Source organism: Otolemur garnettii, unplaced genomic scaffold (assembly GCF_000181295.1).
Source record: "Otolemur garnettii isolate 467f Iridium unplaced genomic scaffold, OtoGar3 scaffold00001, whole genome shotgun sequence".
NCBI classification, from domain to species: Eukaryota; Metazoa; Chordata; class Mammalia; order Primates; family Galagidae; genus Otolemur; species Otolemur garnettii.
Window position 1 is genome coordinate 5955258 of NW_003852396.1, and position 18033 is coordinate 5973290.

Here is an 18033-nt window from a genome sequence, read left to right on the forward strand (position 1 = left end):
TGGGGGCACTGGGGGCAGTGGGAGCAGTGGGGGCACTGGGGGCAGTGGGGGCACTGGGGGCACTAGGGGCACTGGGAGCACTGGGGGCAGTGGGGGCTGTGGGAGCACTGGGGGCAGTGGACCGTTCTGGACGATTCTGTAGTGGTGGGTAAACATCACTTTACATCTGTCAGAATCCACAGAATGAATGAGTAGGACAAATGCTGAATCCTAATGTTAACTGTGGCTTCAGTTGGTGATAATGGGTCAGTACCGGCTCTTCAGCCGTGACAGACGGACGTACCACAGGAAGGCAAGATGTTAATGACGGAGGCAATGGGGGAGAAGTGCAGTGTGGGGGACTCTCTGTCCTTTCCATGCAGATTTTTGGTAAACTAAACTGCTCTAGAAAATACTGTGTATTACATTAAAAAAAAAACATATTGATAAAAGGATATGGATTACCTTCACATGAGCCTCACCGGTAGAGGCTGGGCATGGTGGCTCACGCTGTGACATCACCCATTCACAGACCTCGAGGTGGAGGGAGAATAATTCAGGCTGTATCTTTTCCTTTGTTCCACACTCCCTTTTGTAGGGCTGGGATCTGCCTGACTTTCCTATGAAGTCATTTATTTTCCTAAGTCAGTATAAAAACCAATGGATTTCCTAATGTAAACTGCATTACAGAAGAGAGCAGGTGGCTGGTCTTTATAAGCTTACTTCATTTTTCAGCATTTTTTTCAAGTGATACCCTAATGTGTTACAATATTGCCCATATAGGCGTCATCATGAGGGGCATCTGTCATGGATTAAAATAACTTCCAGGCAGGCACGTCCAACCTTTTCTGTCTCTACCACACCCTGGAAGATGAAGCGTTGTCATGGGCCGCACATTAAATACCCAAACACTGATGAAAGCTGATGAGCAATAAAGGAAAGGGGGAAAAAGGTCCTTGCATATGTAGCACCACGGGTAAGCAAAACAAGTCCCCCCAAACCCATTGTGGGGCTGTAGGCCAGCAGGTTGGACACCCCAGCCTGGTGTCGAGATGATCTTTGATCATATGTGTTGTTCAATTCCCATGGGATGAGAGGACAGGGTTAGTAAATGTATCAGTAATCGGATACATACCTCATTTAAGCTATTCTTTTCTTTTTGTGACAGTCTTTAAAACTATTTATAATAAAAAATAAAATACCCTGTTTGTATTTTAATGGGGGTAGTAGAGGGAAGGGAAGACAACATTTTAAAATATACTTGACATAAATCATTTTCTGATGAAAACCCAGTGGTCATGCCCTCACATAAGGAGAAACTGAGACAGAAGCTGGGAGAGTTCCTGGTCTCTGCCTGGCTTCCAAGCCTCCTGCTTGGCTCCTCTGCCTTCAGCTGGAGCCTCCTGACTCTCCTGGAATATCGGCACTTACCAAATTTGTAAGACCAGTCCTTCAGCTGGAAGGATTAAGGAACTGATGGCCACAGCTCAGGCCCAGGGATTTAACTTTTATGTTTTATTTGGAATAATAGATTGAAGTCCAAGTTCTGTTTGCAAAGCAACTAAGTCCATAAATCTCTCAGAATGAATTAGGAACCCCGTGTGTCACAGGCCCTTGAGGATCTGATTAAACTTTGTGCAATCTAGGGGGCCTTCTGAAGCTCGTCTGGAGTTCCCGGACAGCTAGCCAGCCTTCATAACCTACTCTAGGAAGATGGCTGCTGCTTGCGATTCCTTCCCCCTTTCTCTTTGACTAAGCCCCGGAATCCCACCATGGTTTTGGAAGCCTTGCAGTTTGCTTATAAACTTCTGCCCTGGTGCTGGGATTCTGGAATTTTTTCATTTCTATCTTCTTAATACCAAACCATCAGAGACACTCCATGAATTCTGACATTTTCCTGCCTGTTCCTTTCTCCCGTGTTCCCGTTTCCTTCAGCCGTCACGCTCATCTGCCGACTGTTACTCCTTCCCAGACCTGGAGGGACCCTTCTGCATCTGTAACCCTCTCTCTGGAGAGTGATGTGGAGGTAGCTTGTTTCCCTAAGTCTCTTTTATAGCACGTCCTGTCTGGGATCAGTGATCTAGAACATTCTGCAAGATGACATCAGATACATAGAGAGAAAAGATTGTAAAATGGTTTGCTCACAGGTGACGGAGGAATGACAAGTATTTACGAATTCCGTGAAAATGCACGTAGGGAATTAGAAGCCATCCGTCAGCTGGAAAGGATTCCAAACGTGATGGTCTGTGAAGTCTGTCCTGCGTGACTTTCTTAGGACAGCACAATCAAAATCAATGTTAAATTTGGCCTTCCTCCAAAATATTTTCCTGGCTGCTGTGCTTCTCCTATGATGCCGACCGGCCAAACCAAATAGCACTCCTGTCTGTTTAGTCTCGTCCTCCTCTCTAGCCTTAAAGTTGTACTGTGGACTCACACTTAATCTCTCTTTTAATAATGAGAAGAAGAGAAATGGGATCCGTGAAATATGAGCATGTATGTTGATCTTTATGCATTTATAAACTAATGTGATGGAAAAAAGTTTTTTACATTTTCAAACACAAAGCTCCCAGGAGCTTTTATAAACACAACACTTTAATGTCTTGTGGTTTTTATTCTGTGGAAATCCAATTCCTATTTTTTATTGCAGAAATTTAACAATCTCTTCTAGTTTTAACCCATAGTAATTCAACAAATAAGCAAGAGAGTAATGAAAATGCCCTATAGATAGTAAGATAGTAAATAGCAAATATAAATAAGGAACAGCAAGTCACATGAAATTATATTCTATGTTGATACATTTGAGATAATTTTACATTGTTTTAATTAATATGAAGGTCCTACTACTTGTCATAAAATTTCCATAGAATAGTCAGATACTATTAAAATAAATATTCCTATATTACATTATTCTTAATAAAAAAAAAACTAAGTCTGCTACATGGAATAAAGGAGGACATTTATGTATTTTTTAATAAATAAGCTATGTATTATTACTTTAAAAGGATACATGAAAAAATACAGTGTAATTGCACATGAACTTTGTGGCTACCTTGTATCTTATTCTCTGATTATTATACTGATTATAGGTTGCAGTGATATATTGGATATGTTATATTAAATTAGTCACATTAATTTCACTTGTTTCTTAGGGTTTTTTTTTAATGTAGGTACTAGAAAGTTACACAGTGACTTGTATTTATGGCTCATGTTATGTTTCTGTTGAACTACATCCTTTCAGATTGCCAACAGGGTCATTAGTCTACAAGGGGAGAAAGAGATCAGAGAGGGAGAAACAGCATCTTCTGACTTATGGTCATTAAGATCTACCCATTCCTCACAGTGGCCTGGAATTTATAAGGATACTGAGGGATTAGAAGGATAAGCCCAGGCTGGGCGTGGAGGCTCACACCTGTGATCCCAGCACTCTGGGAGGCCAAGGTGGACAGATTGCCTGAGCTGACAAGTTCAAACCAGCCTGGGCAAAAGCAAGACCCGGTCTCTAAAAATAGCCAGGCATTGTGGTGGGCCCCTGTAGTCCCAACTACTTGGGAGGCTGAGGCAAGAGAATCACTTGAACCCAAGAGTTTGAGGTTGCTGTGAGCTGTGACACCATAGCACTCTAACTCTACCCAGGGTGACAAAGTGAGACTCTGTCTAAAAAAAAAAAGAAAGAAAGAAAGAAAAAGAAGCTTGAGAAGTGTGCCAAACATGAGTAGCTGAAACAGAAGAGTGGAGGAGCCCAGGGGTATAAAAATATTTCAGGGTACATAAAGTTTGTGGCTTAGAAAATTAAAAGGACCTTTTTTATAGCTCAGCTTCCTTATGGTTCATTCACGGCGCTTGTGTGTGTTTCAGTCATGACTCTGGAGAACCCTTCATTGGGACTGATGTTTTGTGAGCAGCTTCTGTGCTGTATGTTTTCTCTGTGTGATCTCCCGTAAATCCCACAGCAGCATGATTACCAGGCCGTGGTTAGATGAAGAAGCTAAGTCGGAAAGACTGTCAGTGCCTGAGACTCCAAGCCTCCAGTGGTGGGTAGTCAGGGACCCAGGACCCATGTCTGGACCCCAGTGGCTGGTCCACCAAAGAAATCAGTTCTTCCTAATACTTGTTCTGGCCTAATAAAATGATGACCCTAGAAAATTGCACTGCATAGATGTTTTAATTTCTTAAAATTAGAAAAAAATACTACTGCTTTGGTAAGTAGAGGCAGAAAAATGTAATAGCAAAATAAGTGGGAAAAAGATGGAATTTGGCACATCTTACAATTGTGTAAAACTGGTACAGTTTGCAAACTCCCTGCCCCAGGTTTTCATCTGTAAATTGAGGATAAAAACAATATGTATTTCCCAGGATTGTGGTGAGGATCACTTTGACTATAATTACATATGAATCAATTTTTATGAACATTATGAATTAAAGTCTGATGTGCTTTTCAGAATACATAGTTTCATTTTAACCTTCTAAGTGTCCGTCTAGAGGGAGTTTTATAAGAGTATTTTCATATTACAATAATTAGTAGAGATTTCATTTTAGTCTTTCTGTATTATGTTGAAAGTTAATAAGGAAAATGAAAACAGATCATTTATAAACTGAAATACAAAGCTTCTGATGTTCTTAATTTAGACTGATGAATTCAATTTTAAATTTTTTCCTGAAGAAAATTCTACCTGATTTGCTCATAGTTTTAGCTTGTTACAACATGAAATAGCATGTGTTTTAAGGGTCTCTAAATTTAAAAAGTTTTAATAATTTTGAGACTAAACTGTTACTTGCTATGTTTTTAAAAAATCTGTCAGCTCATATATAGACCTACAGGTCTCGAAAATTAAACTCTTGGGGGTTCTTTTTTTTAATCAATATTATTGGATAGCTTTAATTTACAAAATTTAGGTTATCGTACATCAAAGTATGATTTTTTCTTTAAACTATGCAGGACTAATGGTTAAATTTCAATCCTTTTTAAAATCTAAGTGCAGTCATTCTATACAAAGTAAATGACAGGCTCGGCCCCCATAGCACAGTGGTTATGGCGCCAGCCACATACACCAAGGCTGATGGGTTGGAAACCAGCCCAGGCCAGCTCAACAATAATGACAACTGTGATGAAAAATGGCCAGGCGTTGTGGTGGGCACCTGTGGTCCCAGCTACTTGGGAGGCTGAGGCAAGAGAATCCTATGGGCCCAAGAGTTGGAGATTGCTGTGAGCTGTGACGCCATGGCTCTCTACTGAAGGCAGCATAGTGAGAATCTGTCTCAAAAATAAAATAAAATAAAATAAAAATAAAATAAAATTAAAAAAGGAAATGACAAACCTCTCCTCAGGTCATGTATATCTTAAATAAAAATAAATCTGTAATGGTCTTTGGATTTAGTTCTTAGTACTGTTATTGGAAATATGAAATTCATAATGGCAGTTAAAGGAGGAACATAGTTTGTAAGAGCAGGGAAAGTCCATCTGTGTGTTTGACCGAGGCACACAGCTTTTGTGGACCTGCGTTGGGCCTTACTGACACTGAGCTCACTGTTTTCAATACTCAGTTCCCGCACCACAGAAGTTTACCTCAGACCACTTCATTGGAATCCCATCTCCTGAAAGCTTAGAAATCCATCTGATCAGGAACTCCGATATTTTCACTGCTGAGGCAATGTGTGGCTGCTGCTTGGTTTTATTAGTTGAATCAGTATACGTATCATCCGATCATTCATCTGTCCCTCTTTCTTTCATCATACTATTTTAAAAGTGTCTCCCCACCCCTGGTGACTGACTACTTGCCACCCTTAGGTATTTTTTATCTTCACTTTTTCATTATTTGGGCAGATTTTTATGTTTGCCTCTGGACATCCATACATTTGCCTTAAAGCACTAGTTAGTCATTGCAAAGCTAAATTCTGATATTTGAAGCTATCCTCTGTTTAGGTTTCTTCCAAGTAAGGCAAAGACGACAGATTTAACTCACCGACCTGACGCTTTCACAGGGTGGAAACTGATGCTTGACTGTGTCCCACTTTTCTAGTCTTCTTAGAGATTTGGGGGGCTAAATGTGGAGGACAGAACTGTACCTTCTAAGATTTGATTTCTTTTAGTGCATTATAGTGCTCTGTATATGAGAAGTATTTATTTTTATTTTTCAAAACAACTTTATAGAGATCTAATTCATCTATCATACATTTTACATATTTAAAATATGCAATTAAATAGCTTCAGTATATTTACAGATTTATACAACAACACCACAATAAATTTCGGGTGACCCTGCCAGTAACCATCATACCCTTTAGCTGTGACTCCCTTGATAACCCTTGACCCTGGACAACCACTGATCTACTCTCTGCCTCTATAGGCTTGTCTCTTCTGGACATTTTATATAAATGGAATTATATAATACATGGTCTTGTGTAGTCATCTTCTTTTTCTTCGTATAACGTTTTCAAGGTTCATTCATGGGTCAGGACTTCATTCTCATTAAGGCCAAATAAAATTTCATTGTGTGGGTAGGTCTCATTTTGTCCAATTATCAGTTAATTGATAGATTTTGACTGTTATAAATAATGTTATAAACATTCATGTGCCAGTTTTTGTATAGATGTATTTTTCTCTCTCTTGAAGTAGAATTACTATCATTGATAACTTTTTGTTTAACCATTCAAGGACTACCAGACTGGTTTCCAAAGTAACTGCCTGATTTTACATTCCCATGGGTAGTGTTTGGGGAGTATAATTTCTCCATATCTCTACCAGCACTCCCTGTCATCTCACTTTTTTACTTCAGCTGTTTATAGAGAGTGTAAATCTGTATTTAACTGTGGTTTTGATTTGTATTTCCTTGATGACTAGTAAGTCAAGGATCCTTTGTTCATTTTTAAAACTGTGCTTTTATTATTGAGTTATAAGTGTTCTTTATGTATTCTGTATACAGGCACCTTGTCGGATAAGTGATTTCCATATGTTTTCTCCCATTCTGTGGGTTTTCTTTCAGTTTTCCTGACAAAGAACAGTAACATTTTTAATTTTGATATAATCAAGTTTGTATATTTTGTTGTTATTTTTGTTTTTGGTTTTATATTTAAGATTCCATTGTCAAATACAAGGTCATGAAGATTTATTCTTGTGGCTTTTTTCATAAATGTTTCATAGTTTAGATCTTAAATCTAGATCTTTGGTCCATTTTGAGTTAATTTTTCTCTGTGCTGAGAGGTAAGGGTTCACAATGGATGTGGCTACTCCAGAAAATTTGTTGAGAAGATTCTTTTTTCCTCCTATGGTCTTGCCACTCTAGTGGAAATCAGGTGATGACTGTGTGTGAGTGTGTGTGTGTGAATCTGCAGACTCTCGGTTCAGTTGCACTGATAAATATGTCTATCTTCATATTGATTGTGTGTGTGTGTGTGTGTGTGTGAATCTGCAGACTCTCGGTTCAGTTGCACTGATAAATATGTCTATCTTCATATTGATTGTGTGTGTGTGTGTGTGTGTGTGAATCTGCAGACTCGGTTCAGTTCCAATGATGAATATGTCTGTCTTTGTACTGATATCACATTGTGTTGATTATTACTGCTTTGTAGTAAGTTTTGAGATCGGGAAGTCTTTCTACTTTTTATTTCAAGTTTTTTTTGACGGGTTAGTATCCCCTTTAATTCCATGTGAATTTTAGAATTAGCTTGTCAATTACTACAAAAAAAGTTAGCTGGGATTCTGACAGCGATGATGTTCAATCTGTGCATTAATTTGGGGAATATCACTGTATTAAAAATATTGGTTCTTCAGTCTATGAATATGATATGCTTTCCATTTATTTGTATCTTCTTTAATTTCTTTATACAATGTTACATAATTTTCAGAGTATGCATTTTGTAAGTTCTTGTTAAATTAATTTTCCTAAATATTTCATTACCTTTGAAGCAATTCTATATATAGAGTTGTTTCCTGTATATAATAGTTTTTCTTGCAGTTGTATAGACATCCAATTGATCTCTGTATGTTGAACTTTGTGTGTGTCCTTGCTGAACTTGTTCATTAGTTCTTATAGTTTTATCCTGATTCCTTAGACTTGTATACTATGTACAAGATCATGGCATTTCCAAATAGACATAATTTTACTGTCTTCTGTCCCATTTGGATGCCCTTTATTCCTTTTTCTTACCTGCTCTGATGGAACATGGAAGTACATACTGAGTGGAAGTATCAGGACTGGTCATCCTCATCTTGTTTCAGATCTTGGGGGCAGGGCAGGGGGAGGAGAGTGCATTCGATCTTTCATCGTTAAATCAGATCTGTTACCTGTTGAATAGGAGTATTCAGCATTTTAATTGGTGTGCGATTCATTTTTTAGGAGATAAGAAATTATGTTTAGTATTTGGTAATCGGAGATGCCTACTCAGTTATATCTGGCCCTGGCCTTTTTGTGTTGTTAAAGCTGATGGAAGGACCGTGTAGAAATTAATTGTTTTCTGTCAAACACAAGAACAAATTTAGAGCTTGACTGGCAGTTACATCCTTTTTTGCAGCTCTTACTTTTCTTGCCATTCACGTTATTCCTGGTAACTTCAGGTGTGAAACGGTTACACGTGTCAAAACCACACTGCATTTAGTTACTTGGTGATTAATGGGCTGGGAAATGATGAATATTTGTTCTTTTGATGACTTGTAATCAAAATTACAATAAACATCATTGTAAACATCAAACATTTTAATAGATTATCTGTCTGTAAATGCAGTATTAATTTTTACATTTGGTCACATTGTTGGAGTGACGAATATTAATTTGGTTCTAAAATATTTGGGAATAGGCTGGGCTTGGTGGCTCGTGCCTGTAATCCTAGCACTCTGGGAGACCGAGGCGGGCGGATTGCCTGAGCTCACAGGTTCAAGACCAAGCAGCCTGAGCCAGAGCAAGACCCTGTCTCTAAAAATAGCCAGGCGCTATGTTGGGCACCTGTGGTCCCAGCTATAAGAGAATAGCTTGAGCCTAAGAGTTTGAGGTTGCTGTGAGCTGTAACACCACAGCACTCTAATGAGGGCAACAAAGTGAGACTTTGTCTCAAAATAAAGTGAAGTAAAATAGCGTTACATGAGATTTTTCTTGATGATAAAACAACTTTTTTTTTTTTTTTTTTGGCAGTTTTTGGCTGGGGCTGGGTTTGAACCCGCCACCTCTGGTATATGGGGCCAGTGCCCTACTCCTTTGAGCCACAAGGGCCACCTGAGAAAAGGAACTTTCTTAGTAGTTAAATCCCGACTGTCTAGTTGACAGTTTGTAGTAGTTATCACTGTTACTATTACTATTTTAAAGGTCAAATTTTCTTAAAGGTAAGCTGAGGTCATGGTCTCTTCTGTAGCATCCCAGCCACTCAGGCAGATTGATCAATAAAAATGACATGTGGGAAATGGAGTTTTTTCAAGTGGTCCTGGTAAGTTCCTTTGTTTTATTTAGCATCTTAGAATTTTGTGGAGGAGAAAACGAACAAGCACATAGTGAAACCGCCCAAAAGTTTAACTTTGCTGCCATCTAGAGGCAGGTATTCCATAATGCACTCTCCAATAAAACCTTCCCCAAAGCTACGGTACAAAAGGAAACGGAAAGGTGGGTGCTTCTTTTTTTGATATACCTTCCATACAGCTGTGTACTTTGGGGGGGGGGGTGCTCAGTGTGTGTTCTGTGACTAGAACATATTTTTCTGCTGCTAAGTGAATCTGGATTTTTCTGGAAGATACCAGTGGGTTTATTATCACTTTGTCTGAAGTTGGCTGCATATGAGATGCTGCGAGTCCAGAGTAACCTGGATACAATGGAGGTGTCAGCATCTCACTCTTTCAACATATGTAAGGATTCGAAAGGAGACATCAGTGGGAAATGTTGGCTTACCAAAATCCATGTCAAAATGCTTCCATCAGAGTCTTAGTTAGGGGACCCACAAGGGGTCCAATGAATCTTTAAACAGTAAGAGGCTCTGCCTGTGGGGGGAGTGTCTCAAAGGAGTCAGGAGTCAGTGGAGACTGCCAGTGTCTTCTGTAGATGTCTGATCTTTTGAGACGTATTATGGGCTGAGCGTCCTGTATCTGAAATGCTTGGGACCAGAAGTCTTTGTATTTCAGATGTTTTCTCAGTTTGTGGAAGGTTTCCGTACATGTAGTGAGATATCTTGGAGATGGGATGCATAATAAACACAAAATTCATTTATGCTTCATTTATACTTTATATACATAGCCCAGAAGTCATTTTCTACCACATTTTAATAATTTTACGCATTGAACCATCCGAAAGCAAAGGGGTTGGGCATGGAAGTTTTCACTTGTGATGTTGTGTGAGTGCGTGCTTGAAAAGGTTTGGACTTGGGAGCATTTTGGATTTTGGATTTTCAGATTGGAGGGGCTAAGCATGGAACATAACTTTGGGACTGGGGCATCAAGCTCACTTAAAGCACATTATCATAAATCTACGTGACCTAAAGATCACAGTTCACCATTTGTTAGAATTTTTAGCAACATTCTAGGTAGAATTCTAATGGTTTACTTCATATTTCTGAATTATCAATGTGCTTTGAGTCTTTCCCATGTTCTCAACACTCAGAATGCTTGAAAAGGTGGATCCAAGGGATTAGGTATTTTGAACAAAGTGTTATCACAGATATTTTTAAAATATCTTTTTTAGCAGTTTAATTAATTTTTGTATGTGTGTTGCTTTTAATATAGTGTCAGCTTTGTATGGCGTCCAGTTCACAATGAGATGGTTTAATTGTGGACTAATTGTAGATGGTAAAATATGAAATAATAGTTCCATGACGACTTCACACACTATTATTTTGATATTCAGAAGACTAGTATTATCTACATATTTCAAAAATATTTTGTTTTTTATCTGAAAAGCTCTGTATGTGCCTAAACCCTTAATAAAGTATTTTTAATCCAATTTAAGCTACAGTTTGGTTTATTTAGGTTACAGTATATGCATTCAGGCAGACTGTATATTTTATTGGGTAATTTGACAAACATAATGTAGCACTATTATAAGATGGTCTGTGTGATATTTAGTTTTGATAATAATAATTATCAGTTGATGTAAAGCCGAGGGTGTAATTCTAAAATGGCAAACAATACCTTTTGGCAAAATATCAGGAACTGTTGATCAAGAAACAAGTCCTTAAAATGTAACAACTTAACAGAAACAATTTGGAAATAGATGCTTTCTGAAATGAACATTATATGGAGTTGATTTGCTCACTGGAGGAGAAGCCTTAGCTCATTGTTTTCAGATAGAACCAGCGTTTACCTGTTAGATAAGACACCTGCCAGCTAATGCTTCAAAAACTTCTCTAGATACAGTGAAACCTCAATAATTTAGAAAAGCCACTTTATAAATGTATTACATTTTTTAGCCAGACCCTCCCTGCCTCCCCAGATGGGAAGTGGTGGAATGTTATTCATGTGTGAAAATGGTTTAAATTGTGTTTCTCCCTTAAATTAAAATAAGTTACAGGCATATTATGAATCACCTTTCAAAAATATTTTCTAACTTTTTTGCAGAAAGAGGTTATGGGAGAGATGGGGTTGAAAGGGTAATAGTCTGTGGAATAAAATCTCTGTGAATCAAAAGAAAATACTTAAATCAAGTTTTTATAGTATAGTTTATTCCACATAAATGACTGTGTCCTGTAATTCCATGGAGAGCCCGTCATAGTTTATGGATACAAACATAAATAAGCACATATGAATTTAGGATCAGAAGGCTAGGGCCGCAGAAATTGTGGTTTTTCCAAGGAAGGACCTGTGTTGTCCAATTCTGTGTTTTTTCTCAGCTCTTTTCCTGTTTGGAGTTCTCCCTGGGCCTTGCTGACGTGCTGTCTGTTCCCTACCCAAGTCAGTACTGCCACCATGTGATACTTTTTCTTAATTTCATCTGGCCGCCTCCTGCTCCTTCCCAGGAGTGTGCTAAGACTTACCTGTGATCTGCGGCTGAGTCTCCTTCTATCTCCCTGCTCCGTCAGGAGCTCCTCCGGACCCTGCCGCTCTGGTCTTCATCCCCCTCGTGGTCTCTTAATGCTCATGACCAGTAGAGTAGTGAACATGAAAACTGTTCACAGGATCAAAAATTAGGTCACCATCTACCAAAAAGGAAATAAAAACACTTTTGGTATTTCGGATTTCTATCCATACATCTGTTGTCTGCCTTGCCAAACAAAGGATTAAAAATGTATAATCTTGAGAGAGTAAAATGAAATATAAATTCTCCAGTATTTTCCATTTGATGGTCCCCTTTTTAAAAGCCAGTTTTCATGGTTCCTTTTTGTGCCTTTCTCTTCGCAGCTTTTGTCATTCCTTCAGGGTTTGTTTACATTTTACCACGAGGGATATGAACTGGCCCAGGAATTTGCACCCTACAAGCAACAGCTGCAGTTCAACTTGCAGAACGTAAGCACACACCTGTTCTTACTGCCGCTCCTAGCCCAGTGGTTCTCAACCTTCCTATGCCGTGGGCCTGTGACGCAGGTCTGTGGGTCGCGACCCACAGGCTGAGAACCGCTGCTCAGCCCACCTGAGATCACAGGGCAGCTGAGTTACAACCACGTCAAAACTTGGAACTTTCAAAAACTTCTGTAGATACAGTGAAACCTCAATAACCTAGAAAAGCCACTTTATAAATGTATTACATTTCTTTCTCCTGCTACTTAAAAGTACACACACACACCACCGCCACCACCACCACTAATCTCATGTTAGAAAAATTTGTACGAGCAAAATTTATAAAAGTGAATATTACCCAGGTGTGGACACATGAAGTTTGGAAACTTTTGCCTTCATCCAGTGTTCTAGTTATTTACTGGGTGGTAGCGCCAAATAAGTTCTGGAGTGGTACCATACAGTGTGACAGCTATAGTTAGTGGTACTCTATTCTATACGTGACATTTATTAAGAGGGTAAACCTTTTATTATTTTATTTAATTTTATTAATTTATTCACTTTTGAGACAGCAGCTTACTCTATCACCCAGGTTAGAGTGGATAGTGGCCCAGTCATATCACAGTGTCCTTGGTCTCCCAGACCAGAGTGGACAGTGGCACAGTCATAGCTCACAGGGTCCTCAGTCTCCCAGGCCAGGGTGGACAGTGGCACAGTCATAGCTCACAGCGTCCTTGGTCTCCCAGGCTAGAGTGGACAGTGGCACAGTCATAGCTCACAGGGTCCTCAGTCTTCCAGGCCAGAGTGGACAGTGGCACAGTCATAGCTCACAGCGTCCTTGGTCTCCCAGGCTAGAGTGGACAGTGGCACAGTCATAGCTCACAGCATCCTTGGTCTCCCAGGCTAGAGTGGACAGTGGCACAGTCATAGCTCACAGCGTCCTCGGTCTCTGATGCCAGGGTGGACAGTGGCACAGTCATAGCTCACAGTGTCCTTGGTCTCCCAGGCCAGAGTGGACAGTGGCACAGTCATAGCTCACAGCGTCCTCGGTCTCCGAGGCCAGGGTGGACAGTGGCACAGTCATAGCTCACATTGTCCTTGGTCTCCCAGGCTAGAGTGGACAGTGGCACAGTCATAGCTCACAGCGTCCTCAGTCTCCGAGGCCAGGGTGGACAGTGGCACAGTCATAGCTCACAGCGTCCTCGGTCTCCCAAGCCAGGGTGGACAGTGGGACAGTCATAGCTCACTGCATCCTCCGTCTCCCAAGCCAGGGTGGACAGTGGGACAGTCATAGCTCACGGCGTCCTTGGTCTCCCAGGCCAGGGTGGACAGTGGCACGGTCACAGCTCACGGCGTCCTCGGTTTCCCAGGCCAGGGTGGAGAGTGGCACAGTCATAGCTCACAGCATCCTCGGTCTCCCAGGCCAGGGTGGACAGTGGCACAGTCACAGCTCACAGCATCTTCGGTCTCCCAGGCTAGAGTGGACAGTGGGACAGTCATAGCTCACAGCATCCTCCATCTCCCAGGCCAGGGTGGACAGTGGGACAGTCACAGCTCACAGCGTCCTCCGTCTCCCAGGCCAGGGTGGACAGTGGGACAGTCACAGCTCAGGCATCCTCCATCTCCCAGGCCAGGGTGGACAGTGGGACAGTCACAACTCACAGCATCCTCCATCTCCCAGGCCAGGGTGGACAGTGGCACAGTCATAGCTCACAGCATCCTCCGTCTCCCAGGCTCAAGCAGCCTTTCTGCCTCAGCTTCCTGAGCAGCTAGGACTACAGGCTGCACCACCAAGCCCACCTAATTTTTTTGTAGAGATGGTGTTTCCCTATCACCCAGGCTGGTCTCAAGCTCCTGCCTCCAGAGTGTGGATCACACATTCTCCCCACACAAACGCACAAAGTGGTGACTGTATGTGAGGAGAACATGTCAGTTAGTGTGATTGTGGTAATCATTTCGCAGTGGATCCTCAATATATGCAGTTGTATTTGTCAATGATCCCTCAATAAAGCTGGAACAGAAAATACTGTTGCAACCTTACACAAGTCTTATTTTTTGAGAGGACATAATTTCTCTATTTATAAAATGAAGGGAATGTTCTTTAACACCCAAATGTCCTATCTTTCTCTGACATTGTATATAAATTATGTAATATTCATTATTTTCAAATAATCGACATAACTATTTTAAAGCATAAGTGAGAATTACTTCCATATAGCCTATCTGTTACTATCAGGATTTATTTTATAAAGTTGATTAATCAGTCTTCTTAATCTCTGATTGCATAGTCATGCAAATTGTGATTTTCAGATGCCAAGCAACATATTATATATATGGGAATCTTAAGGTAAGTATATATAACATAGAAATAAATCAGAAAAATACTTTATCCATCCATTTCTGCATTATCAAACCTGACAAATAATGAGGTTTCTAAGTTAAACCTTAGCTAAGTTAAACCTTAGCACTCCATAGCCAAAATAATTTGGAAAACTTTCACTTAATTTTCTATAAAGAGCTTGTGTTTCTCTCATTATCTGATTTATCTGATTCTTGCCATTGTGGAAATATCCAGGAAATAAAACTACAGATTTGGGATGTGTTTTGAATTTTAGTTTTTATTTTGCTTAGGCAGTGGTTCTCAACCTTCCTAATGCTGCGACCCTTTAATACAGTTCCTCATGTGTGGTGACCCCCAAGATTCAGTTCTCTTATTACAAAGCATGAAATTTTAGAGTGAGGTGGTGATGATTATCCTCGTTTCAAAAATGTGCTGTTAAGCAATGTGTCCTGACTGCAAAAAAAAAGCCCGATTCTTCCTGTAGCATAAGTAGACACAATGTAAAGTACTTCTTGTAGGCCAAGAAGTTAACATTGTACCTGTTGATTTTTATGAGTTAATTTATACATTGACCTCTTAATACCTATTTTAGTAGACCAAGCTACATAATATTTCTTCAAAAAAGGCTTTGGTGCAATGGTGGCAAACATTTTTCTTAATTTGTTCAGTGCCACATATATCAAAAGTATTTTTATTCCCCTCCAAAGAAATTCAGTGCCTATGTATTTGCTTTATGCCTTAGGTATTAGAGAATCCGAATTCTATTTAATGTATCTTATATGTACAAAAGTTTTGAGACAAAAGCTCGCTCTGTCCCCTGGGCTAGGCAGGTAATGGCATCATCATAGCATCCTCAAATTCTTGGGCTCAAGTGACTCTACTGCCTCAACTTCCCATAGAGAAGGCATGTGCCACCATGTTCAGCTAATTTTTCCTTTTTTTTTAATTTTTGTTTTTTCTTCAGAGACAGAGTCTCACTGTGTCGCCCTTGGTAGAGTGCTGTGGCATCATATCTCACAACAATTTCAAAGTCTTGAGCTCAAGCAATTCTCTTGCCACAGCCTCCCAAGTAGGTGGGACTACAGGCACCTGGCACAATGCCTGGCTGTTTTTAGAGACAGGGTCTCACTCTGGCTTCAACTGCTGTCAAGTGAGCTCAGGTGATCCACCCGCCTCGGCATCCCAGAGTGCTGGGATTACAGGCATAGTTCTCCATTTTTTTGTAGATACGGGGTCTCAATCCCACTCAGACTGGTCTCAGTGATCCTCCCACCTTGACCTCCCAGAGAACTAGGATTAGGGGCATGAGCCACTGTGCCCAGCCTGTATTTTTAAGTGACATAATTTACCTCCCAAGTAATAATGTTGGAATGTGAAAATAGGAAAATAAGTCACACACGCACAGACACATGTGTAGACACAAAGAAATTCAAAGAGAAACAAGCAGAAAGTAATTCTGAGATGTTTTTACTAAAGCAATTCAAATTCAGACCACAGAACTCAACATCTCCTGATGTGGTGAACAGTGCTGGAAGAATCAAGGTGCTCTTTGACTTTTGAAAACTTAGTCTGGTGGTTCCTCACACCTGGAAGGAATCATTGAATGGAATTGTTTTTGTTTACTTAAGACAAGGAATAATTTTGAAAGCACTCGACAAGAGGTGGAGCGGCTGATGCAGAGGATGAAGTCTGCCGACCGGGACTACCGGCCCCCCAGCCAGTGGACGATGGAAGGCTACCTCTACGTCCAGGAGAAGCGTGAGTCCCACAGATGTAACTTCATGTCTCCCAAGGGAACGTTCTGTTTCCAGGAGCTATGACTTGGGCACTATTATTTCCTTCACGTAAGAACACTGAAATTCCTCAAACCTTTATCATTTCCTGGGTTTTCCTACCTCTGCCACCAACGTCGGGGCAAGTTTCCACATTCTGCCGTCCTGAGGTCTGAGTTGGCATATTGCTGGACATGGAGCTGGACAGTCTTCACTGAGGGGACAGTAACATGACTTCAGTTTCAGCATTTACTTGCTATACCTCATCTCAGTTTAAAGTTTCAGGGATAGTTAAAAACCAAAGCCTTTATCAGGATGAATCGTCCTGGAGACTCTGGTAATAGTTTTCCCCTCCAGCTGCATTATTTCATTTAATTCTGTTCTCTGTCAGTTTTTAGGAATAAAACTGGCAATTATGTCCCGTCAAATTGGCACTCTTTACTTGCTGAGATTGGGAAGTAAGGACCAAACCCAGTAGAGTGCTGGTGTAATGGCCTCACTCTGAGGAAGTTTCTCACAAAAGCTGATACAAAGTCATTCTAACTTGTACACCTAGCATTTCTTGTCATTAAGTAGAACTAATTTAACAATTTCAACTAAATTAGCTCTGTGCTTCAGACTAGTTGTGCCCTAAAGCTCCAGCCCCATATGGTTGGTGGTGAGGGAACAAGTGTTCCATTTCCTGCCCCTCACGGACCATTGTGAAGGCTTTTGATATGCTGTGCGTGTGGCACGGTCACTGAGATGCCAGCATTGTGTCCATTTCATGGTCTTCTTTGGTTAGCAGTACGTAAGCAAATTGGATTTAATCTGACAGGCTCACCAAAATTTGTAACTGTTGGTCGAGGGATCTGGTTCAGGTGATCTGTGTTCCAGAATTTTCTCTCCTGTAACTGTCTACATTGGCCAGTCTACTGTTTTTAAACATCTTAAAATGATGAATCTAATAACCTGCTGAGGTAGTGTATAATTAAAGCATAACAAATAGCTTTCACCCACTAGTTCAGGGGTCTTCAAACTTTTTAAACAGGGGGCCAGTTCACTGTCCCTCAGACTGTTGGAGAGCCGGACTGTGGGCCCCAGGACTAGTCGGCTACTAAGTAGGACAGGCAGCAGCAGCAAAAACACCTGGCGGGCCAGATAAATGTCCTAGGTGGGCTGCATGTGGCCCACGGGCTGTAGTTTGAGGACGCCTGTATGAAGAATTACAAGTTCATTGGCTCATCTATAGATTTAACTTAGGACGCTAAGGAAATTTTTGAAGATTTATTTCAAGTAATTCCTTCAGAATTGGGGGGATTGTTCCCTCTTTGGTATGAGATTTGAGAGAAGGTCACATTTTGTCATATTAATACAAGATTTGGCCAAATGGAAGAATGTGTTGACAGTGAGGGCAATGAGCGTACGGTGGTAGAGGAGGTGCCTTCCTCACACCTATGGGTTTTTTCTTTTTCTTCTTTTGATTTTTAATTGTTATAAATACATAATACTTATATGTTTTTATGGGGCACATATGCTATTTTGATACAACTACATTGTGTGTA

The 18033-nt window shown here is 40.4% G+C and overlaps 1 protein-coding gene across 1 annotated transcript in view; it reads left to right on the forward strand.

Moving 5' to 3' along the window:
* The window catches only part of ARHGAP42 (Rho GTPase activating protein 42), a 325063-nt gene that overhangs the window by 252415 nt on the left and 54615 nt on the right, over positions 1-18033 (forward strand). The window contains exons 7-8 of the mRNA XM_003780781.3: positions 12284-12388; positions 16346-16475. Coding sequence (XP_003780829.1) covers positions 12284-12388; positions 16346-16475 — 235 coding nt within the window. The remainder of the gene's footprint in view (positions 1-12283; positions 12389-16345; positions 16476-18033) is intronic.